This window comes from Manduca sexta, chromosome 26 (assembly GCF_014839805.1).
Source record: "Manduca sexta isolate Smith_Timp_Sample1 chromosome 26, JHU_Msex_v1.0, whole genome shotgun sequence".
NCBI classification, from domain to species: Eukaryota; Metazoa; Arthropoda; class Insecta; order Lepidoptera; family Sphingidae; genus Manduca; species Manduca sexta.
In genome coordinates this window covers 8,076,945-8,102,709 of record NC_051140.1, presented here as the reverse complement: position 1 = coordinate 8,102,709, position 25,765 = coordinate 8,076,945, and the positions used below count along the sequence as shown (strand labels likewise).

Below are 25,765 nucleotides of genomic sequence, written 5' to 3'. Positions count from 1 at the left end.
GAGGAAGTGCGTTGTAATATAAATATTTTACTCGAAACGTAAGCCGTCGACCGAATTCTTAACATTCTACACGCTAGGCAATGGCTTCTACACGCGGCTTCGTTTGCGTTAGTTTTCCTTGAAATAAAAGTCATAAAAGAAGCCTTTATTTGATCTCAATCCTTCCAACGTTTGTGCTATGTTAATGAACCTCTAAATATTATTTTTTATAGCAAAGGAGGTAGACCTACCTGATCTCTGATCTCTGATGGTGGCTGATCGTGATCACCGCTGTCCATAAACAGGAATAAACGATTTAAGATTCATGTAGTCGGTGGCGCGGTGGTAGGCAGAAAGACGCTCCGAGGTCCTGTGTTCGAATCCTGGGCCGAACACAGTGACATTGAGCTTTTCTGCTCAATATCATTCTGGAGTCTGAAATATGTGCCCAATATGACAATAGCCTCGCCCCGTATTACATCATGAGACGGAACATACACTACGGAAAATGGTTGCGCACGTTGCACCTCTGCCTATCTACTCCTTTCAGGATAAAAACGTCACATATGTTTCATTTGTGTAAGATTCCTTTGATTAGAAAATAATTAAAGTCCAAGAAAACAAAGTTTGAATAACAAACGCTATGCTATCAGTATCAATACATTTCCAGTACGTTATAATACCCTTTTGGGCCGATTCGCAAACGAGCCAGTGACGGTGGGCCGATCGCGCGGGACTCATTTGGGCCGGATTAAGAATTAATTCGCCGGGGGGCCCTGTTGGATGCGCGATTAATTTTCTCCCGAGAGGCGTCGCGGTTTCGCTTCACTAGCTACAGGTGTGGATTTGGTAGGGGTTTAAGCGTGATTTTTAGTGACGATATATTTTTTGGAAAGAAACTGACAGGAATTTGTGTTGATTCGAATTTGTTTTAGGCGTCTGTTGGTTAAAAAAATAGATATCATTATTGAGTACTAATAGTTTTTAAAATGATAAAGAATGTTAAACACCAACCCTTTAACTTAAAATTGTTTTGCAAGTGTGTTTTATACTCATTCAACATTTTTATATCATTGATAAAGGCTGGAAAAAAAAGACTAACTACGTAATCTTTGCAATAAAAACGGTATTTTTTTTAAAATTTTGTTTAATTTTTAATGCAATACGTGGTTACAAACAGAGAGCGTCGTTAAATGAAACATTGTTCTAGAATAAATACCAAAATATGACATACCTGAGATGCGACCAAAAAAAAAGTTTTTATGCAATAGGTGGTAAACAGAGAGCGTCGTTAATCCAAACTTGGTTCTAAGAAAAAGACCACAATATGACACCTGACATGCGACTAAATCAGGCCCAGCACACAGACGTACCGGATTAGGTAGTTCAATTCAATCGAATGGAATTTTAATTAAATTACCACGTACCAAAAGCGAGGTTTAATTTTCTTCTAAAAAGGGACGGAGATAATTTGTGACGGATTTCGGTTTTAAATTACATCCCGATGTATAATCCAGACGAATTAAAACGCAGTGAGCACACGCCATACGGATACGGTAGTAATTGCTTCGAGATTCAACGGTTATTCTGTTTATTTTAATTTCATATTGAAAATAACAGTACTCACAAACTAGAATATAATCTTTATAAATAAATTATTCCGATTTTCAATACATTGCTATACATGATTACAAAGTAATAGGTCAAATTCGAAACACAATGAAAAGTATTTATTTTCACTTAAACATTATAGTATTATAATACTAGCTTTGTAATATAATATAGCATCGAATACTAATAATTTTGCACTCTCTGTTCCTTCACTCGCATAATCTGTGACGTCCTACCGCAATCCGACAAGACCGGAGAGAGATTAGGCGCGGGACCAACGACTTTACGTGCTTTCCGAGACACGAGGGTATCACACCGCCAATTTCCTGATTCCGAAATGCGACTGAGTAATTAAGATGGAAAAACCCATTCACAATTATTATTGAACCTAGGACCTCAGCGCGGTAGTCGTATTCCTGCCGTGAACGCGGTAAAACAACGATAACTAGGCAGACATTTACGTTATATGTTTAAAGCACCTGGGTCCTTATTCTCTACTAGCCGACCCGACAGAGACGTTGTCCTGTCTTAACTATGTATGCACGCGTGTATTCTGTCGATCGCTGACAGTTATGTAAAATTAATATTGCCGTTAAGTTTTCTAATCTTTTGTTTTTTTTTCCTTTCACTAGATCTTTCTCCTGACTATAACAAATACAAAAAAAAAACAGTGAAATCGGTCCAGCCGTCCACGCGTGATGGCGACCAAGGGAAAATGGGGATTCATTTATATATAGGTATATATAGATTTAACACGTTATTTTAACATTTCGTAACAAGCACGTAACGCAGCGTGTCACGTTTAAAACAAAACAAATGGCATACAGAATACTATTCCATGCTAATTATGAAAATAACATAACAAGGCCGTGTTACGCGTTTACAGTGTCATCCAGAATGAGCCCCTAGTAATATTTAAATCATGAATCGTTTTTTACAATTTACCCTTGTACGCAATTGTACGGTAATGAGAAAGTTTGGGTATTAAATCAGTGGCGATGTAGCGTATTATTTAGGTAGGTAGCTCATTAACCAGCGGAGTTTCCCTTTCAGCCCGACCTACCTTTCCTGCTGTAATTATTTGCACCAACTTACGCTTTCCAAGTAAGCCTCTTAGTCTAGTATGGAGTTAGTGGTTCTGGATATGACTATATATATAATAATAATATCAGCCCTGTATTTTATACTTGCCCACTGCTGAGCACGGGTCTCCTCTACTGCTGAGAGGGATTAGGCCTTAGTCTACCACGCTGGCCTAGTGCGGATTGGTAGACTTCACACACCTTCGAAATTCCTATAGAGAACTTCTCAGATGTGCGGGTTTCCTTACGATGTTTTCCTTCACCGTTAATGCGAACGATAAATTCACAAAGAATAAACACATTTTTTTTCGTTCCACAACCAATTAGGCTATCGTCGCTTCTAATTAATGCTATATTATCTATATAGACTAATTCTATATTTGATCATAAAAACTGAAGGATTGATGTGTCTCAGAACACCTTGTTAGCAATAGAATAAGTATCATTTTGTTGTACGGCTTCTATCTCTTTGGTAGTGTATGCAAATATGAAGTCAAAGTATAGCGTTGTAAATATCATAATAAGTATTCAGTCCTACAAAACTGTGCTCATTGCTATTTACGAAAAAACCTCTAAAAACGTTGCCGATTATGTTGAGTTATGAAATCTCGTTTTGAATACTGACCTAAATACAAATAATAGAATAATACGGTAAAATATAGAAGTATTAATTAATTAATTATATGTCAATGTCTGAGATATTGTTTTGATATAAGGTGCGTTCGATTAGTTTCGGACGGTTTTTTCTATGTGTTGCGACGAGTCTCGAAAATATTTTTTTTTCTCATAAAATATTTAGCTGTGCCGGCATTTTATACATGAAACTGGTTATTATCAAGACACCTCTAGTAAATGTATATCCATCCTCCTTCATTTTCGCCGGTAAACAATCTAACTGCGTTAACTCGAAGCTTAAAGTAAATCTTGCTTGACTTATCCTTTTCTGCTGGCTTGATATTATCTTTGGAACGACGCGCAAACATGTCCATAGTTAAATGAGTTACCTGCATTTGACACGGAAACTTCTCAACTATAAAATAACGGCATATTGAAGTTAGAGAAGTATTCTTAGAATATCGTGACTGTGAATGAAGTACTTCGACGGTCCCTACGTAAAGTATGTAATCTGCAAAATTGCATTTTGCAGATTCGATACTATACGTAGGGATCGTCGACTTGTAAATTAGTTAATGACGTTTGATCACTGCGATAAAGTTTGCTGGTAGGATAGGTAGGATATATTTTATATCCGCTCAGATAGCGACCTCCGTACACAAGAAAACTCGCCATAGTGGCCTAGGTAAATGTCGCGTTTCGGGATCAGCCTATCTATGTCTGTGTATGTCCAACAAGCTCGTACAATTGTGTCGACTGCCGAGGGGTAATCATCTCTCGTCAGTCGATATTCTATTGGAACCCATTTCACTTACCATCAGGTGCAGTTTATTTCTTTCTAAGATGTGACGTGTATCGCTGCACTAATTTAACATGTATAACCTTAACCACTTTTATTATGTATTGCATACACCATTTATGACAATAAACCTTTTTTTTTATTTCTTTCTTTTATATGTAAAAACTTTAGGTTAAGAACATGTACAGTCAGTCAAAAGAATAGCTGAACGAATTCGAAATCGCTTTTATACTTTTGTGTATTATAAACAATCGTATCTGCTTTAGTAAAATAAACTTCAAAAGGTTGAATTTATTTTAGATAAAGAAAACAATTATTTCGATTGAAGTCATAATGTAGAAAGAAGCGTTTGGAAGTTTTGAAATTGTGTTTTTGTGGCTGGCTGTACATTAAACATTGATTGAAGAATTCATACTCTTAAGGTAGTGTAATCATAATGTAATGTAAGCAATGACACGAGTATACGTTAAAACGGTATTAAACATAAAACCTCATTGCACTAGATGCGGCGAAGCTGCACTGCATTAGAATATTTAATAGTTATTAAATAAATAGTCATTCGACCGGGAAAAACTGGTTAGATGCAAATCCAACTATAAATTGCGGAGGCGTCGACGGATTTGAGGCATTAATTTGTGGTAAATCGAGTGGAAAATGGAAATTTTGTGCAGCCCGCGGCCTGGCAGACACCAATATAAATTTGCATGCTGAGACCTAACGCCTGCTCGTATATGCAAACATGCACTGTACGCCACCACGATAAAGTTCAAGATTACGTCCTTACTAAGCTGATCTGCAAACAGCCGGTTTTTCGTATGTGAGACGTGTTAAGAATATTTAGGTTGTTTTTAATGAACGTTAATGATTTTATTCCTGTTAATTGGAATGTGTAGCTACGAGAAATTATTTAAGAAAATTGGGTTAGAAGGTTACGAGGTCCTACATGCGCTGACAGCTTTGAGGAAACGGAATTCTGAAATTAGGAGTTATTTGGGCATCGGAACATCGTCACGTGCAGTACAGCCTAAGTTGAGTATTGAACAGTTTGCCGAGACAAATGTCCATACTCCATAGTTTGAAAAGCCAGGACACACATCACTGACTTTTTGAAGTTACGTGTGCATTGTTTATCTTATATCGTTAACATTAACAGTAAAGGAAATCATTGTAAGGAAGCGTAACCTGAGAGATTTTTTGTAATAATTTCGAAAGTAAGTCTCCCAACCTGTAGGTACTAAGACAACGTGGTGGACTAAAGCCAAAACCCTCTTAGTAGTGGGGGAGGCCCGTGATTAGCAATGGTCAGTGTATGATACAGAACATGTATATATTATTAAACCATCTTAACCTCAGTTTTCTGTGAAAACTACTGCTCTGGTCTTGCTGCCTCGATTATGCTGCAAATAGGTCTACAACATAGTTCTACAAGTTTCCATTAAGGAGCTTACTAAGGTTTTAAGCCATAGAAGGGTTTTAAGACTTGTGAGATAATACGGATACATGCGGATAAAGCTGTAGGAAACTATTATCTATCCCTATATGTATGTATCGTCTAAATTTTAATCATCCGTGTCTAATGCTTTATTTTGGTTTATTATCAAACCGTGATCCCCGAGGCGTCGCGAAGGCTACGAAACAACGGAATTACCATACAGTGATTATCGATGATCAAAGTTCACAGTCGGCTTCCCCTAGTGACGTGTTGGTAATAAGTTGCGACAACCAAGGCCGATGGAGGCGCGGGGAGAATTTCATTATTAACTAGAGTTGAGATTATTACAATCGAAACTCTTTAGCGTAGTGTCGAGTTTTTTACCAATAGCAGTAGATGACTAAACCTTCTTAGTCTATTAAAGCGTATATGCACTTTGAACCCGGGATCTTAGATTAAATTTTTAAGTCGGGCGACATTTTGTGTTGAGGGCTAATGTAAAGCGGGCGGCGGTCGGAAATACCCCCAAATTATATTAATGAAATGCGAAAAAAGTATTAACGGTCTGACAATTAAACCACATCAAATACAGATAATTGAAAAGGAACGCAATATGTTTACATTTACTCTTCTATGAATATATTTTAGCAAAACATAATTTTTGTCTTTATGAGTGATTTTCGATTGAATAACTCGGCCACGTCATTTCACATTGCATGCCAATTCCTCATCCACTATCAGTTTGTCATATCCATTAATTACATTAACCCCTTTTTATTATACATGCACTATAAGTGCATTTGCGTGTTTCCACTATTACTCATTCCCTTGATCACGCAACTTCCTCAAATAATTTCCGTATTCGCCTTTATTATTAGGGTGCGTCGAATTTGCATTCCGTGACCGGTAGCAATTTATCGACCTTTCAGGGCGGGATCTGTTAAACTAAGCGGAGAAATTGGCTGTTAAATTGAATCCTAATTTATTTGGGCTTAAGTCGCAATGAAACTCGGAAAATAATTCTTTTTTTTGTATTTACATCGGCTTTTAGGTTTATTACTGCGAGTGGTATTCCTATGTAGCAGTGTGTGTGTTATGCACACGAATTATGTGTATATGTGGAATTGTACTATGAATTTTGTTTCATATTCTTCAAAGGTATATAAGTAAAACGTTTAATAAACCAGAAGGCAATAAGGTCTTATTAAACGTTTACATAATATAAATATTTGTATAGAATTTATATTGTTACCCTTATATCAATAGATTTGTTTCCTTAACATATGGTTTCAGAGCATTATTACTATCGTCCTTGTATATTTGTGTTCAGTATGGGAATTTGTGTCCTCATAAGTCGTTAAAGTCAAATGAAACAAAACCTTCACGCATTATCATTTTATTAAATCGGATGTGATAGCTAGGCTGTCATCTATTTACCCCAATTTAACGTTTAATTGACAATAATAATAAACGTATAAATTATCTTACAAGTAAGGGTACAAAAATAAAATGTGAAAAATTATTATCTACATACAAATTTCGGATACAATATTAATGCTAAACGAAATAACTACTTAATCGGACAATTGTAATATGGTATTTACAAATGAGGGAATGAGAATATTCTCACAAATAATTTATCTAATCTGTTAAAGCAACTTCTGATGTTTGTGCGTAAATCGGAGTTAATATTAAAATCAGTAGCATACGCTCGTAACACTGGTATGATCAATTTGAATCTGACTTTGCACTACTTTAATAAATTGTATTTGGTATTAATTTGGTCAAGAAGATTCACTAAAATCAACTTTAATCTAAAAATTTATGAATTCAGAAAATGTAATGTAGAAGTTCAACTCTATGACCACATTAATAAAGTAATTTATTTTTTATAAATTATTTATATTTTTTAAAAATTAGCTTGTGGATTGCATATTATAGTTCAGATGATGCAGAAAAAATATAAAAGGTAGATATTGTTGGCCGCTTCGTTCGCCAAAGTCTTTCCCACTAAAAGTCCCTAACCACTGCAGTGAATCATACAGCCACATAAATGACGCCTTCTGTTTAAAAAAATACAGTAAGTATATCTCTTGAGAGAAAATAATAAGTATAAAAAGTAACATTAGTGTTAATCCAGGACGTCTTTTATCCATGTGGGTAATTTCATCAAAATTCGTTTAGCTGTTTCTGAGTTTATTTCTAACAAAGATTTAAACATTCTCACAAACTTTGCCGTTTATAATATTAGTAAGACTACGAATTAAGTAAGATAGTAAGAAGTGGAATACGTTGTATGTAAACAAGAATGGTAGGTGCAATTTTAACACAACAAATATTGACTATTGCTGTGAGCAAAATTTTTAAGTTGTTCATAAATTACAAAAATCATATTTATCGATATTTGATTTTTAATTATGTGTAACTAATTATGCATTCATAAACACGACAGTATCGATGATAAGTGTCGCAGGGCTTGCTTTAAAACAAGTAACATTTTCTGAAGAGAGTTCTGGGTTCATTTTTTTCTGATATGAGCCTGGCAAATACATATTTTATACAACTTAACAAATGTCATGTATAAACATATTGTATGTAGGCAGAAATTATTAAGAAGCTGATGCATAAAATATTAATAATTCACGAACTGGCAGGTAAGTTATTGAAAAACCTATTTTTCATTTAACATAGTTTACTGAATGGTTCGTCAAAATTAAAAAAAAATATCTATAAACGTATTGAATAAGTGTTACATTAGAGTATAAACTAATTTTAAACATTGACCACATTCTAATAAGTAATTCTATGGATGTTTCCAGCGTAGGTATGGATGTTAAAAGAAATGAAAATATTTTCACATGTATGCAATTTATTACTAATAATTATTAAATTACCATTTTTTAACCAAATTCACATAAAAATACATTATAAATTCGTATGAATAAGCAATAAAATTTTCCATATTAATGATTTCATTATACTTAATTTTAAGTAAATTTCTAGTATAAAGTTACATTAGAGAATTTCCGTAGATTTTAATATTACAACTACGTATTCTTCTATCTACAACAATGTTGTCTATTTTCTATAGATTAAAAAGTCTGTCCCTAATTTAAAGTAAGCCACACACTTTTAAATGGAGACTGTATTTTACAAAATATGACACTTTTTTAAACAATTTCAACGGAATATAAGTAATGTCTGTGTTATTTAAATTACAACATATAAAAATGTATATTTATTGATTCAAGTTTGATTTCGATTCGTGTTTATGTTTTGCAAGAAACGGTTTATATAAGATATGTAAATAACGTTATATTTATTTAATTATTGTAATGAAGAGATACAAATTATTTTATCGTTTTTTGTCTATACAATAATAATTACACAAGCAGATGTTTAAATAGTTAATAATGTTATAAAATACTAGCTTTTGCTCGCGGCTCCGCCCGCGTTATAAAGTTTTTCAGGCTAAAGTTTTCCGTTATAAAAATAGTAGTTTCCAGGGAGCCTATGTTCTTCCCAGGGTCTCAAACTGTCTCCATACCAAATTTCATCTTAATACGTTAGGTAGTTTTTGAGTTTAACACGTTAAGGCAGACAGATGCAGCGGGGGACTTTTGTTATATTATTTAGAACTTTTTAAGTGAAACAATCCCGTCATACATCATTGTTGCATAACTTTAACCGTTTACGCAGCGCAGGCAACGGAAGCTCTCAAAACTCATAATTTTCCCCGTTTTTGCAACATGTTTCATTACTGCTCCGCTCCTATTGGTCATAGCATGATGATATATAGCCTATATATAGCACTCCAGGAACAAAGGGCTATCCAACGCAAAAAGAATTTTTCAGTTCAAACCGGTAGTTCCTGAGATTAGCCATTACTGCTCCGTTCCTATTGGTCATAGCGTGATGATATATATCTTATAGCGGTCCACAAATAAAGGGCTATCCAACACAAAACGAATTTTTCAGTTCAAACCGGTAGTTCCTGAGATTAGCCATTACTGCTCCGCTCCTATTGGTCATAGCGTGATGATATATAACTTTGAGCACTCCACAAACAAAGGACTATTCAACACAAAAATATTTTTTCAGTTTGAATCAGTAGTTCCTGAGATTAGCCATTACTGCTCCGCTCCTATTGAATATAGCGTGATGATATATAGCCTATAGCTCTCCACGAACAAAGGGCTATCCAACGCAAAAATAATTTTTCAGTTTGGACCCGGTAGTTCCTGAGATTAGCCATTACTGCCCCGCTCCTATTGGGTATAGCGTGATGATATATAGCCTATAGCACTCCACGAACAAAGGGCTATCCAACGCAAAAGAATTTTTCAGTTTGGACCGGTAGTTCCTGAGATTAGCCATTACTGCCCCGCTCCTATTGGGTATAGCGTGATGATATATAGCCTATAGCACTCCACGAATAAAGGGCTATCCAACGCAAAAAGAATTTTTCAGTTTGGACCGGTAGTTCCTGAGATTAGCGCGTTCAAACAAACAAACAAACAAACAAACAAACAAACAAACAAACTCTTCAGCTTTATATAATAGTATAGATTTAAATAACTACTCGAATAATGCGGTAATTTATTAACGTTATTGTTTTTAATTCCTTAAGAAAATGAATCGTAAAAACATTTTGACAGCAGTCAAAAATACAAAATTGATAATTATTAACTGGAAACAAAGCAACGTCACTTATTCTTGTAAGACTAAATCATACATGTTCTCTAGCAAATTCATATCAATAACGTTATTTTACAAGTTTTTCTAATTAACTAGGTATATTTAAACACGCTATCAGTCTGGTTCGAACAACATTAACGTATTACTACACAAACATATCTATTATAGTGTCTATATACATTTTATAGTGTAATATTAATTGTAGATGCGCATGATTGGCGAGAGTTATTTATCGAAATCTTATTTATTTTATAGCTTCAAATTTTCAAATTTTGTTTATGATCACGTAAAAAACGATCCAATATGAATTGTTTAAGAATGTCTTTCAACACGTCTTAAGGCGTGCGATATATCTTATTTCATTAAATATACAGCTACGCATAATATTTTTAGTTTGTTACTGTTTCCTAGCTATGAAATATCGTATTGAATCATACTTGATGCAATCAAGGTACTGTACAATGTTAGTTATATAATGTAGGTAAACATTGATGTCGGAATTGAATAACGAATTCGAACATTATAAACAACTGTATGATTTTATGTACCTATTATTTTGCGGTTAAGAAATCTATTGTTTTCCACATTTTATTCTGTTATTATCTATGCTACATTAGTGAGGCAAAATTACTTTAAGCAATCCTTCGGATTTCTACAATTATTAAGCCAATTGAATAATATTTCTCATAATTTTACGTATACTAAATTCGCTTGCATAATAAAAAAAAAATGTATTTTATAAGATAAAATATTATTTGAACGTCTGATTATTTTGTCAACTAAATAAATTATACATGTCCGGAATTGTAATAAATACCAAAGTATTAGTATTATGTAGGTCAATACCTACCATCAATGTGTGTCGTTAAAAATACCAACAAACAAAGGATTAATAATTGAAATCAGACTGGTTTTCATTTACGGGCAAGTTTTCCGTCAAAGAGTAATGTTGGATGAATTTCAACCTTTTTTTATTGCTTGAAATGACGAGCCGAGCTGGCCGAGCGCCCGATGGTAAGAGATACGACCTCATAAACAGTAGAACCACCATCCAACACCTTGAATTACAAAGTATTGTTTGGTATTCCGCTAACCATCCTGAGACACGAGATGAGGTTAGTTTTCTTTATTTAATAGTTGATTAGTTCTCGCAGTTGAAGAAAACGTAAAATAATTAATAATCATGGATATTTCGGCCTTTAAAATTTAATATGACGAAATTTTAAAGGCAGAAATATCCATGATTATTAATTATTTTTACATTTTTCTTCAACTGCGAGAACTAATCACTAACTAGACGTGAATTTAAATTCTTTACTTGCCAATACTTGTTTAGTTACCCAGATTAAAGCCGAAACAAAATGTATGAAAATGGACCTTGAGCTACCACCTTAAGTCTTATTATGTCTAGTAGTTACACTGGCTACTATTCTGTTAAACAAATCAGTATGTCAATACATACGGATGCTCGTTTATTTATTATACTCTAGTTATTCGACTTTTACATATTTGCCCGATTATAATAATTGGAAAAGTACCTATCTAGAACAATTTGTACTGGGTACGTAGATTGAATACAGAAATACCCACTGTAGCCGATTGTTTTTAAAAACCTCGTAATGTTCATTCACTTTCATTTAATAATAGTAGTTGTTATTTATTGTAAGTGCATAAGGGCTTGTTTCGCAAGTTTCAAGTAAAATTTATTTGGTTATCAAATTACCCAATTAATGTAGATAGTAGTCATTTTGCTAATTATTTGAGAGTACGAATTAGTTTGACATTTGTATTTGTTCGGTTTATACAATTTTTGTGACAAATTTACTCAGAATTTCTTAATTAGGGCACAAGTGTACTACCAATTCCATACTATTGAACTAATCAACTTTAGGATATATTTAATATTCAAATAATTTGTTGAGTTGCATTTGATGGTATTTAACACAAATTTAAATTTTAATTGTGGTCTTATTACTGCGATAATTAATTTTATTCATTGTTTTAAAACGAGATTTACCTATTATGGAAATTGATAATATGCATATATATCTACACTTTGATTTTACGTTTTTAAATAATTAGACATACTTTTTGCACCATACTTTTTTTGAGGATCGTTTAATATGTAAATTCGTGGGCAAAATTCAGTTATTATTTAGAGAATGGATAATCTAAGTATTTTTCTCAATAATAAATATTTTTAAATACTATTTTGATTATAGTAATTATGTTAATTCCGTTCGTTTAATTATTTTATAATTAGTTTCCGTAACGATTAATTAATATTTCATGATAACTTTAAAGTTATGTACACGTGTATGGAGTTAACGTTAACTATTATGATGTAAGTAAAATTACACTACCTGTGCGTTAACCAACATTTAGATATTAAACGAATCCCCACCAATCTTCTAAAAGCCAACAAATTTACAACTTTCATAACAGAACTACTCATAAGTAACTTGTCTAACCTAAATATATACTAATTAAACACTAAGCACTGAGGTCTTTGGTGTGAAATCACTAGAGGCGTGTTATACACTAAATTGTCTTGGTCACTAAGCTACTATCGCTGGGGCTCGAGCTGTCCTCCAGTCTTTGGTTTTTCAGGTCCTGGAACAAAAATAGAACATTTATTACCTGATGGAATATGACCTTTATTATCTCTAACCTTTGGTTTACATAATTACTGAGCACTGACAAATAGTTACCAACACGAGTGTGTAAGCAACATACTCAGGTATTTGTTATGAAATGATTTATTTGAACCCGTAAAATATTATACATTTTTAAGATTCCGTCAATAATAAGTCTAGTCTAGTTTGGAAAGGAGTTCTCACCAGAGAAGAAGGCGCAAGAAACCCTGGTGTTGCTTTGTGGTGTTATTCATAATAATATATTCGTGCTCGAATTATTCGCCGATAGTCTCAATGATGGATTACATGTTAGTTTTCATTTTAATCTTTAATTATTTAATCACCTGAATTATGTGACTATGTAAGGATCCTATGTTCATGTCCTACGTTATACTTATACTAATTATTCTAAAATTACATTCGGGACAATGACAATAATAACATCGCATAAACCAAATGGTTTACGGTACTTTATTCTCAAGACGTTCAAAAGACTATTAACCAACAATGGTTTATTTAAAAAACAAATATAATGTTCTAATTTTAAACGACTCCTCAGCGGTTCACGGAATGCCCTTTGTCTCCGTAAGTACCGTAGTTTTCCCCTCAAGAAAAATATTTACATTTGTTCTTGTAAATTTTCGCGTTTCTACGTAACAAAGCTGAAAAGGGAACGATGCTTAATATAATTTTCTTTGTCAAAAGAAACGAATCAATTTGCAGCGAAGAGAGGACGAGTCAGAAATTTCAAGAGACTCGCACACGAGTATTGGGTTTGGAGACAATTTTACATGCATAATATTTTGAAGTGTTTTGCGCCGTGAACACATCGGTATATTGCTACTTGACATGTTTTTTGCTGTTACGTGAAACTGTTAATAATTTGCCATGTTTCTCTTTATCTTTTAGTTTTATTCATTAAATGTGTTTTAGTATTGTATTTTTGTATTGATTGGTATGGTAGTTAAAATATTTTATTTATTTTTATTATTAAGACCTAGCTTATTAAGACCTAGCAAATTTATTCTTCAATGAGATGATACCTTCTTCAAAAGCAGACCTATTAAAGAGCACTTAAACGTTAAAATAAATTTTAATAAAAAAGTTCTGCTTACCCTAGACGTGACGAGTCTTTGCACCACGATTTCCAGGCGATCGCCAGCTGCAGCGATCAGTGGAACTGTCAGACAGCAGTCGTAGTCCACTGTCCTAGTTCCGTTGACCTATTTAGCAAATAAATTATTGTTAACGAACGCACCTTGTACTGACACTCCTATTACATAAATGCATTCTGTTTTCAATTACGATAATTGAACGTTCTTTGTTAATAGTGCCGCAGTGCGTGGTAGTTTAAAACGTTGTTTTATTTATTGGGTGGTTGGGAGGCTAAGGGTCTATTTCACAAGTCTCAAGTAAATTTTATTTTATAGTTATTAAACTGATAAGGTAGGTAGTACTAATTTTATTACCATTTATAGAGATTGCATGGTGGCTTTTGCATTTGGTCGACCCATTTATGTGACGAATAGCATTTGCTCAGAGGTTGTGAAACAGGCCCTTTAACAATGAACAAATGAATGGTTATGTCTATTAGATTCTTAACATTTAGTATCAGACAAAGTAACTTTTGTCATAACTAGCATGTAATATCATATTTGGCACCTTTTAAAGTAATAAACATGCGCAAATCAATATTATTTTATCGACATGTAATAATTCAAACACGTTATATCTGTGGTACAAAGTGCCATGAGCCTGTTGTAAATAGTCACAGGTAATTGCCTCACATTAACATAACTATTTGAGTCATTCACGTATTTGAAGTTCAGGTACAATCAGACTAAAAGTTCCTCTTATATTGGTATACCCCATCAGTGGCAAAGGGTCTATATAACCAGATTCCTGCCGGCTTCCCTCTCATAACCTATGTGAAATCTAATTTTCATTAGGATTTGTAGACCACATTTATGGATATTAGTATTTATTACCTTTATGTTGTGTCGGGTTCCCTTATGGAAAATGTCACCCTTCGCCACAGCACCACGTAACACTCTTAACAGCGACAGGTTAGCTTAGTGTATGTGATTGTCTTTACAATTCTTACCTGTAAAATTCTATCATAAGGTCTCAATAAACCCACTATGTCGGCCGGTCCGCCCTTCCTAATCCTATTGATGTAGACACCACGTTCGTACAATCCATCTGATACCGAGAAGCCGTAGTCGTCGTAGATCGCGTCTTTGTACAGAATGACATGATGGACCGAGCCTCGGGCTGGAGACATTGTGTCGGTGCTGTACAGACCTATAAAGCAATGTTAATCTTGAAACTGATTTTGACTTACTAGTAGACGCACGGTCTATTATTTAATTTATAGGATAGTTTTGATTTGATAAATAATTAAAAATATAAGTCCAAATTGTAGCAGAAGCTTATGCTTGGATTTTATTTTACGTAAAAAAATAACTCCTTAATGCATATTTTTTTCATCGATCATTTTTATTAAAAAGAAATTTACCAGAAATGTCGTTTTCGTATATGGGACTCGTCGAGAACTGAAAACTAGTACCGGGTACACCAGGCTTGAGCGGCGATTTCTGAGGCGTGGTCACTGTATAAATACCATTATTCAAATAATCACTGTCCCAATTAGGTCTTCTGCTTTTTGGGGAAACAATGCCGTATGGCCCCATCTGGACATAATCGCATTTGCAAGAAGACTTTTCCATGTTATGTAACTGACAGTCCTTCATATTAGTTGTAAGTATTTCAATTTGCTGGACATCATCTTCTCTAGTTATATTCTGTTTATTCTTCAAAGTATTGTCGGGAATGATGCAAGTGTTTTCATAATGGAAAGTTTTGAGCGAATTATTTAATGAATAATTTGGTAATGGCAAATCATTGATATTGTAGGGTGCTGCAGAATTAAAGGACGCCATTAATTTGTCTTCATCGGTTGGCGAATACGGTTGTTTGTCCATCATTCTGGTTTTATCTGGCACAGCATATTCTATCACATCTGAACCTATAAAATAAACTTTATTATTGGTAAATATAATTGAATCTAATATAAATATGACGTTTATGAGACATTTTCTTACCACAGTTAGCGCTTGTCCGAACTGGTGTGTTCTGATCCCAGGATTCCACTGCACTGTCATTAGAGAGTCCAGGACTTGATGTAGAATGACTGGAATCTCTTGCACTGGACTCCGCACTTTCAAGTGATCCTAAATAAATTCGGTTTATTTAAATTTATAATAAAGAAAAAAATAAACTTAACATCGAAGTAAAACAACAAGAACAGTAATTTTTCGGATTTTATCGCGGTTTTATATATTATGATTGTCTCCCGATGTTTAAAGATTGTAGCCTTCTTGGTCGTAGGGTGGACTGAGGTGTAGGTTGTCCGAAAAAACGATGTTACTATATCTACCTAAATTTTACGAATAATAACTGACTGCGGTCGCGCGGCTCTAAGAATACTTTTGACAGCTGCAAAAACATTGTAAAAACCTTAGATAAATTCTCTAAGGTAAAAACTGAATGAAAATATTTACTTTCAATATTTCGCTTTATAATACTGGTAATAGCTAGGAGCTCCATTTTTACGTTAAAAAAGATATTATATTAATTTACGATTCTCATTCCTCGACATAGTTTTAATAATTTTATTTCAATACTCGCAATGCACATTTAATTTAAAAAATTATTTAAATTATAATTTCAAACATACCTGTAACCTTTCTACAAAGTTGTAAATGAACTCTTTGCCCACTCTGTTGGAGTAACTTTATTGCTTCGGATAAGGGTTTGTTTAAAACACTTTCACCATTAATACTTAACAGTTCATCACCAATAGCTAATTTACCACATTTTTCTGCTACTCCACCTATAAGCAAAATTTCGATTAATTAAATTTTTTTTGCGATCGTAAAGAGACATGTCCGAATAATTATTTTCATTATTAATTCTTGTTTTTGATTAGTGTTAAGAATTAAAGTACTTTGTTCTACTATGATAAGAATTATAATATTATTATAGTACTTGTACCTTCCACTAAGCCACTAAGTAGTATAGGTTGATTAACATCCTCGCTGCCTGCAATAGTTAATCCTAACGGACCATTCTCCTGTTTGATCAGTTCAACTGCGAATACAGCAGTGTTTTCATTACTTCCATGACTTCTTTCACTTTCTTTAGCGCTGTTATTTGGACTTTCTGTGTGATGACCTGAATCTTCTCCACTGTGGACCACTGCTTTGGTTTCTATATTACTAAAACTTTGGAGCGTTAATTTGGCATTATGTTTGTGATGACTAGACCAGTCTTCAGTCAGGTCTCGTTTACGGATTTTAAGGGTTATTATGTCTTCTGGGGAGTTTTGTAGAATATTGAATGCTGTGTCCTAAAATAGAAAGGTATTAAAAAGTTGAGAAAAACAGTTTTAGATATTAGTTTTCTAAAATAAAGGCACAATCTATTTTTATCTTACTGCTGAAAGGGTCTTAATCAAGTAAAAGGAAATTTCCTTAGCTCTAAGAATTTCTTGAACTAAAACTTCCTACATTAATTAATTAAAATTAATTATTTCATAAATTAGCAGATTAAAAGATATTTTTCTTGAATCAAATCTAGTAACTTCTACGCCCAAAATAAGTTTTCTCGAAAACTTACCAGCGATAAATTATGAAGCGGTTGTCCATTAATAGCTAATAGTTGATCTCCAGGCGCAAGAGCTCCACTGCGGTGAGCTACAGAACCAGGCTTAATATCTGATATCACCATTGGTTCTTCATTGCTCAACAGCTTCTGCTTGCATCCTAAAGCAAATATTATATTATATTTTTTCGTCTGATTACAATGCCAAAATCTGATATAACGTTTTATAAAAATATCCATATGATGCCTGATTGAGGTTTATTTAAGTAACTATTTTTTAAATCTAATTTTTGCTATATGAACTGCAGGCTGAGCCCAGTGTATTAATGCTTTCACCTTCTTTATTTGAACTAGTTCATTGTAATACTTACCTGTAATAGTTACTCCGAGTCCTGCAGTAGTCTTCGCCAGTTTAACATTAAACACCCCACTTGAAGCTTCGATAGTGTTAGGCATACTGAATTCTACGTTCAAAGTCAGATATTTCGGATTATGTGAATCGTTCCTTCTTTGTAAGATTTCATTAGCGACATCCATAGTTAAATTTTCGTGACCATTAATTGACATCACTCTATCTCGAATTTGTAAGCAGCCGGAGCTATAACAATGTTGTTTTTAGTTAGAATTAATATTGCATCTGGGAGTACCTAAATATTTTAGAGAGCCTTTGGCTTCTATGTATGCATATTGTAATAGAAAGGTGAATCTTTTAAATATTGTTAGACGAGTTCAAAATGGCAGAACTCTCTGGTATTCAGTTCATTAAAGTCTAGTATGCTCAATATTAGTGGCAAATGGAAATGGTATTTAGTTCATTACAGTGTTGCTGGGAAGTAATTACAATGAAATTAACGAGTTTAATAGAACTACGAGTATACAGATAAAGTACGAAGACTGATTTGTTCAATTTGTTACCATCAACATTGCATTAGATAATGAGCACGAACGGGCTGGCGTGACTAACTGTCTTGGAGGAATTTCACGTGAAGCAATAGCCTTGATGGTGCCTTTATTCTTTACAATGATATTATTAAAGACTCAAAAACCACCTAATCGATAAATCAACCATAATTTTACTAGTGCTTTCCTTGCATGTCTTCTAAAATCAATAATATAAATACCGATATGCTGGCGACTGTGCTGCAACATGAGATATCACCAATACAGCATTCTCTTCATGTACAGCCAAACCACTGCTTTGTCCTGGAGGCACTTCCAGCTGGATGTTCAGAGATTCGGTCCGACATACGCCCATGCTCATGTAGTTTTGCTGATTTTCTGTAGGATAACAATATTTAATTTATCTTAATATACTAAAATAATTATTAATGTTATAAGAACATAATACAGTTAAATTTAGAAGCAGATGTAGCCCCTCTGGACTGAAATACTGCGTCAAAATTTTCCGCATTTGTATAATAATCACTCTTCACTAAAGATTTGAATATATCAGGTACTCTCATAGAAACATCTGCATTACATTTGCAAACCTCCTCACATACAGCATTTGCATTTCCCACGCCACGACCTTTGAAAACACCCAATCAACTAGTTCATGTGTTTAACGTAATGTTTTGCACTAACATGTTTGCTTTGATCCCGACTAACGAGCTCAGGGATCCTAAGCAAACACCCTTCGATGTCCGCCTTCGAAGTTTTTTACTACGTGTTAATTACATTGCATACGCTCATCTCTTTGTCTTTGCTGTTCGAATTCGCTTGGTGGCGGGCCTTTGTTTGTGTGTTATTTGGTGAATTTATTATGATTACTTTATTTGATTTCTGATGAATAGTTTTCTTACTGAATTTTCCAAAAATATTTTTAACTATTGTAAGTTGAATACACATTAAGTTAAATATATTATATAATTCAGTTTTTCTTTTAAACATTTTATTTTTGCGCGTGCTAATTTCGGACACGCTGTGACGATGTCGGCCTACATCGCTTCGAGATACATTCGAAAAAGTATTTAAAGATCTTTAACGTTTAAACGGACCTTAATTACACAAGACAGTTTTATTGTACTTTAATTACAAGATTTATTGTACGATTGGCCGAAGTAAAATAAAAGTTTATTTTCGAGTGTCCACAAGAAAGTGTAGCTGAAGTAGCAGTTACGGAACTGGATTGACCTACTTCAAGTTACATTCGTGGCCATATGTACTGAACAAATTTCATTTTAAATTGAACTCAATGCGCAAATATTTTGTATCCCCGTTACCGCAAACATTTTCGTTGTGCTTTTAGTTTTGCATTTTTGCATTAGAATGGACGATATAGATTCTTTATTAAAACCGGTTTTATTCATAAACTATAATTTGATTAATGATTTCTCTAAATCAATAACTATAAAAGATAGATACCACGAAATAGTACAACTCATATATTATGGAAACAACAGTAACGAAAAACTGAAAGCTTAAAAAAATATTATGCTAAGTAACCCGGGGCGTTGTATCTACGCGTGTATAACTTTTTCCAATATCCGATTTTAATGAATAAAAGCCTTTGTGAAAACTACGTTGAGTAATATCTGAGATGTGCGGTAAAAAACAAATAGAAAAACACACAGAAAAAATTGTGTTTTATAATTCTTTTTTAATCTATTCCTTTTTTATTACTTTCCTTTCAATGTACAGATTTTTTTAAACATATTCAAAGACGCTTTTATTGAGATACAACAATATTATCCAATCACAACCGCCCTATGTCTGCATATTCCGAAGGCTGCCATGCCGTTAACACTTAAAAACAGACTTGTAATCACAGCTTTACTCCGTCCTTAGATAAAAAACGTCTATAATAATATCAGTCCTGTATTATATACTTGCCCACTGCTGAGCACGGACCTCCTCTACTGCTGAGAGGGATTAGGCCATAGTCCACCACGCTGGCCTAGTGCGGATTGGTAGACTTCACACATCTTCGAAATTCCTATAGAGAACTTCTTAGATGTGCAGGTTTCCTCACGATGTTTTCCTTCACCGTTGAAGCGAACGATAAATTCACAAAGAATACACATATGATTTTAGAAATTCAGAGGTGTGTGCCCTTGGGATTTGAACCTGCGGACATTCGTATTGGCAGTCCGTTCCACACCCAACTAGGCTATCGCCGCTTTTTTTTTTGTCTAAAACGTCTATGAATAAGGGGTTTGTTTTTAAGTTCCGAAATATCTGAAAGCCAGTGTAGGGCAGGTAGGAGACGTGTAATAGCGAATAAAGCGCCTCCCATGGCATCCCGGTGGCGTAACAATGGCAGTTATTGGATTTATCTCTTACCGTGATCGTCGCATAAGCCAAGTTTGGGCATAGAACTTTGTCTGTAGTTTCTTTGCCGATGTTTCTTCGTGTTCAGTGTCGACATGCCCGATATTGAGTTTTCTGGAACAACAATGCGTGGTTGTCAAATTGTGTAGGCAAAGTACAACAGTGCGTGGTTATCAAATTGTGTAGGCAAACTGATGTAATTAGAATTTCAAACTTCATAAATATTGATTTTTTGTATCGGATTACATATATTGCGATATTTTCAGATATCGTTCATTGTCATCACCTAGACTAGAGAATATTAATATAACTACGATTCGTTAATATTAAAAATAATACATATTATTATATTATAGGTACTCCCTTTCTTAAATTTTTGTCGTGCCCGACAGGGTCCACAATTATGTATCTAACTATATTGTTTAAAAGTAACACCTCATTATTATAACAGTGGAGGGCAACAAATTAAAATATATTGCACATATTGAGTGCAATGTGAATCACTTTCCGAAGTCCGAATTAATAAAAAATAAATTAAATTAAAAAATATATTAATTGATCTCGTTACAATAACAGTTCAAGTATTTATTTATATAAGTAAATAACGTGACTTGCAAACTGTGATAGGCGCTACAAGGGCCATAAACAGAAGTGACAGAACAAATCTACCCACCAACCACACTGCGGGCATTATCCTAAGAAATTAGATTAAGAATTAAGTAATTCCTTAAATACAATATTCGTCAAACTGGAACATAATAGTGCCTGTTTATTGTTTGCCATTAGTTATAGACGATATACTAAATCATAAGTAGGTTTATGATAATTTATGTATAACCCCTTATACCTCTACTCTATCTAAGTCCAAAAGTTCAATAAAGCTAGTTTAATTTCACTCGAGCCAGACGAGAATAACACCCGCGATCAGAACTTAAGCCTTATGAGTTAGATGAGGTAACTTAGGATATTCATATATGTTAGGTCTTATTAAAGTTGGCGCAAGTAATGAGAGATAGGTCGCTCATAAATACTATAAGAACAGTAACATTGACTAGTGACTAGATTTATTTATTTATGCAAGATGGCGATCGCCTAGTTGGTTGTGGAACGGATTGCCGAGACGAATGTCCGCAGGTTCAAATACCAAGGGCACACTACTCTGACTGTTCTAAGATTATGTGTGTATTATTTGTGAATTATCGCTTGCTTTAACGGTGAAGGAAAACATCGTGAGGAAACCATACCTGAGAGATTCTCTATTAGGATATTTCGAGGGTATGTGAAGTCTACCAATCAGCACTAGGCCAGCGTGGTGGACAAAGGCCTAATCCCTCTCAGTAGTAGGGGAGGCCCGTGCCAAATAGTGGAACAGTATATAACACAGGGCTGATTTTATTATATTATTATTATTCAAAGATACAACAATTTAATTATTAGATCAGTTTACGGCGGTCCCTGTACTAGGCGCCAGGCCTGTATCTCAGTAGATCAAGATGCTATTTGGGTAATAAATTTGGGGGCTGTTTTCGTTTCAAGTAAATTTTTATTTGACAGTTATAATGTAGATAATGCTCATTAATGCACACTCTATGCTTCCAAATAAATGTATTTGGAAGCATAGAGTATGCCTTTTGTATTTGGTCGGTTTATGCAGGTATGGGTCGAATACCATTAACTCAGAAGTTGTGTAACAAGCCCTCAACGAAGTAAACCAACATGGTTTATGAATTCAATATTTTGGTAGGTACAATCATTAATTATCTGATATTTATATAACGTCTTAAACGCTGGGTTTCATTAACGTTCATTTCTTGGGTAAAGTAAGTAATTTTAAATTTATTTTTAATCATATTATTAGGTCTATATTGGATTTCTAAGCAATATTGTGTGTAAGTATTGATTATTGTAAAAAAAAAATATGATTGCTGTTGATAAAATTAAATTTATTCTTTCGCTACACATCTATCTAATTCAGAAATAATTATTCAGTCCTGGATTTGTCATTCGCATAGGCTGCGGCCTAGGGGGCGGCATTGATGCAATAGAGTACCAGTTTTTTGCCCCGCAAAATACAGATCTGCACGCTGAACGTGAGAGGCGTTACAAATTGTGTGACCTATACTTAAGAAAGTATAAATATAGTTGTAACGTGAACTAGTGTTAATAGAACATCTCTTGTATATTGCGCCATAACATACACAACTAGTTTACTTTAGGGATATGTTAGTATTCCAAGCAACTCCACCTGGGGCCGTGGAAGGATCGCTTAATTATTATAATCAATGTGTATACATTTATTATAAAGTTTTCTGGTGATAGGATATATTCTATATCCGCCCGAATATCGAACTACATACACAAGATGTTAAAACCTGTCAGCCCCACGTAAGTGTGTCGCGTTACGGGATCAGCTTGTGTATATCTGGTTCCAAAAGGCCGATATAATTATGTCGATTGCCCAGATTAATTATATTGGACCCCACGCCACTTACCATCAAGTGGAGAGGGGTCATTTTAACGTGGCCGTATAATAATAATAATAATATCAGCCCTGTATTATATACTTGCCCACTGCTGAGTACAGGCCTCCTCTACTACTGAGAGGGATAAGGCCTTAGTGCACCACGCTGGCCTAGTGCGGTTTGGTAGACTTCACACACCCTCGAAATTCCTATAGAGAACTTCTTAGGTATGCAGGTTTCGTCACGATGTTTTCCTTCACCGTTAAAGCAAGCGATAATTCATAAAGCATACACACATAATTTATAGAAAAGTTAGAGGTGTGTGCCCTTGGGATTTGAACCTGCGGACATTCGTCTCGGCAGACCGTTCCACAACCAACTAGGCTATCGCCGCTTAAAAATATCCGTATGTCCGTATAAAAAATACATAATGAATTTATTTTTTAGTAATTGTTTAACGTATACAATTACACAGACAAAAAGTGTTGTTTTGTATTTTTTTTTACCATTCGTGTATATTTTTCTATCTTGGACCAGTAACAGCGTATATATGGGTGGTGGATCGAATGGGTTTCGATTCCCTATAAGGTTATATTTTTTATGGATTTTATAAGTTTTTGCAGGACTAGATTCCTCAAAAGGGGTGGGCGTCAGATATGTGATGGGTAGCAAAGGCTGGGCTAAATCTTTTTATACCATACTTGGGAAACAGTGCATTGTCATAAAGGAAGATAGAGCGTAGGAGACTTAATGTATTTTATTATACAAAAAAAAAATATTTAATGTTATTTAATCAAACTTTTGTAATCATGTTCTAATTAGTATGGATCGGAACTTCACTGAAGGATTATTAAATTATATGCACAAATTACAAGACTACAAATTATAATAATGAATGATCAAGAATAATGAAAAGAAATTGAATAATTAATGTTCATAAACCATAAATAACCATAATCCAGACCACCGCATCACGAAATTTTAGAACAAATTAAATTTCTATTAGCTTTTAATTATTTCTTGATCCATTTTCAAGGAAAACAACGTGAATATTTTCGAGAACATTTTGCGAGTGTCTCGCGTCCAGCAATTAATTACAGAACGTAGGCAACTTGCACCAAATTCGCTTGTACTGGCTCACTGTTAGAATTTGTATGGACAGTGGACTTAGTGGGGCATTCATTTGTCCTTTTTATGGTATGGGAGTTTGTTTATTCAATTATGGATTTTAAAGACAAAATACGTGAGTTTGTTTTTAGTTGTCTATGTCATTATGTGAATACTTTGAACTAAAAACAGTCTTCGCAATCATGCCGTCAAAAGTCGACATCTAAATATAATGAAGCAGACATTTATTTCTACAAGCCTTGTCCGCGATGTTTTTAAAAGTAAAACATTTGTGAATTTTGTGCTAAATAACATTGAGGCTGTTATTAGTGGAAAAGTCATATGAGCATATAATAGTAGAATGACTGTTTTTTTGTAATTGCTTTGAACGACGAGACGAGCTTGCCGTTCGCCTGATGGTAAGGGATACGACCGCCCATAAACAGTAGAAACACCATCCTGAGACATGAGATGTTAAGTCTTATTACTTCCAGTGGTTACTCTGGCTACAATGTACTCTTCCCTCTTAACCTACCTCTCGTGTACCTTCCGCCGTGAGCTAGTACATGTCGAGGTGCTATATGAAGTCTGGTGAAGCCACCTTCGCAGTTTTCTAGATAGCACATCACCTCTTCAGCGGTGTAGTTGTTGCCTTCTATCACGTGGTCGTCAAACGCCAGGAGCTGGTCTCCAGGATGCAGGGCACCACATCTTGAAAGTTAACAGTGTTTATTATTAACATAGTTAAAAAAATCAGATTATTCAAGTTTCTTTTATATTGATTTTTTCAAGAAGCTTATATTTACGATTATTTATTCTTATTTCTGGATTAACTAGAAGAACACAAAAATGTTTACCGATTTGGAAATCTAAGCTACTATAATATTCTCTTGGTTCATTGCCGATATATTAGTATACCAGTAATGAAGAAATAATTTCTAAAAAAAAGATCTAGATAATGTAAATTAATATTTTAAATTAATATTTCACAAATATGTAGGTATTGTTAACAAATAAGTAACATACATCCAGGTTATGGTCTTATCTTTGTACAAATCTTATTTATTTAAATTCATATTTACTTCCTTTCTTATTAAAATAAATTAAGATGTTTCTTAATTTATTTTGATATTCCTTATATTAATCTTTATCTTAACCATAATCAAATCAAGCTAATACAAACTCATACTAAAAGTTCATAGTTCCTAACCTAACCTATCATTACCAATCAACTTCACGTAGTTAATGAACCAATGAAAACCAATACAAAATGATCTAGAAAAATAAGACACAACGAGGGAGACATTGAACAAACTTTGTAATGAATAGGCACGGTCTCAAAAAGAAAATGCTCAATTTGTTTTTAATAATAAACTCGAGGGGCCGTTAGTAGTTCTTAAGTACAGAGC

The 25,765-nt window shown here is 34.0% G+C and overlaps 1 protein-coding gene across 2 annotated transcripts in view; it reads right to left on the bottom strand.

Annotated features, from left to right (window-relative positions):
* Nucleotides 1–11,595: 11,595 nt before the first annotated feature.
* LOC115451410 (glutamate receptor-interacting protein 2) overlaps nucleotides 11,596–25,765 on the bottom strand; it is a 67,833-nt gene continuing 53,663 nt past the window's right edge. The window contains exons 5-16 of one of the 2 annotated variants that reach the window (XM_037443500.1): nucleotides 24,892–25,067; nucleotides 20,800–20,901; nucleotides 18,639–18,795; nucleotides 17,889–18,115; nucleotides 17,533–17,678; nucleotides 16,909–17,263; nucleotides 16,592–16,747; nucleotides 15,957–16,085; nucleotides 15,371–15,892; nucleotides 14,957–15,156; nucleotides 13,968–14,075; nucleotides 11,596–12,829 (exon numbers count right to left, since the gene is read on the bottom strand). In XM_037443500.1, the coding sequence (XP_037299397.1) occupies nucleotides 12,758–12,829; nucleotides 13,968–14,075; nucleotides 14,957–15,156; nucleotides 15,371–15,892; nucleotides 15,957–16,085; nucleotides 16,592–16,747; nucleotides 16,909–17,263; nucleotides 17,533–17,678; nucleotides 17,889–18,115; nucleotides 18,639–18,795; nucleotides 20,800–20,901; nucleotides 24,892–25,067 (2,350 nt within the window). In that variant the 3' untranslated portion in view covers nucleotides 11,596–12,757. The remainder of the gene's footprint in view (nucleotides 12,830–13,967; nucleotides 14,076–14,956; nucleotides 15,157–15,370; nucleotides 15,893–15,956; nucleotides 16,086–16,591; nucleotides 16,748–16,908; nucleotides 17,264–17,532; nucleotides 17,679–17,888; nucleotides 18,116–18,638; nucleotides 18,796–20,799; nucleotides 20,902–24,891; nucleotides 25,068–25,765) is intronic. The other variant, XM_037443501.1, reaches the window with a different exon arrangement.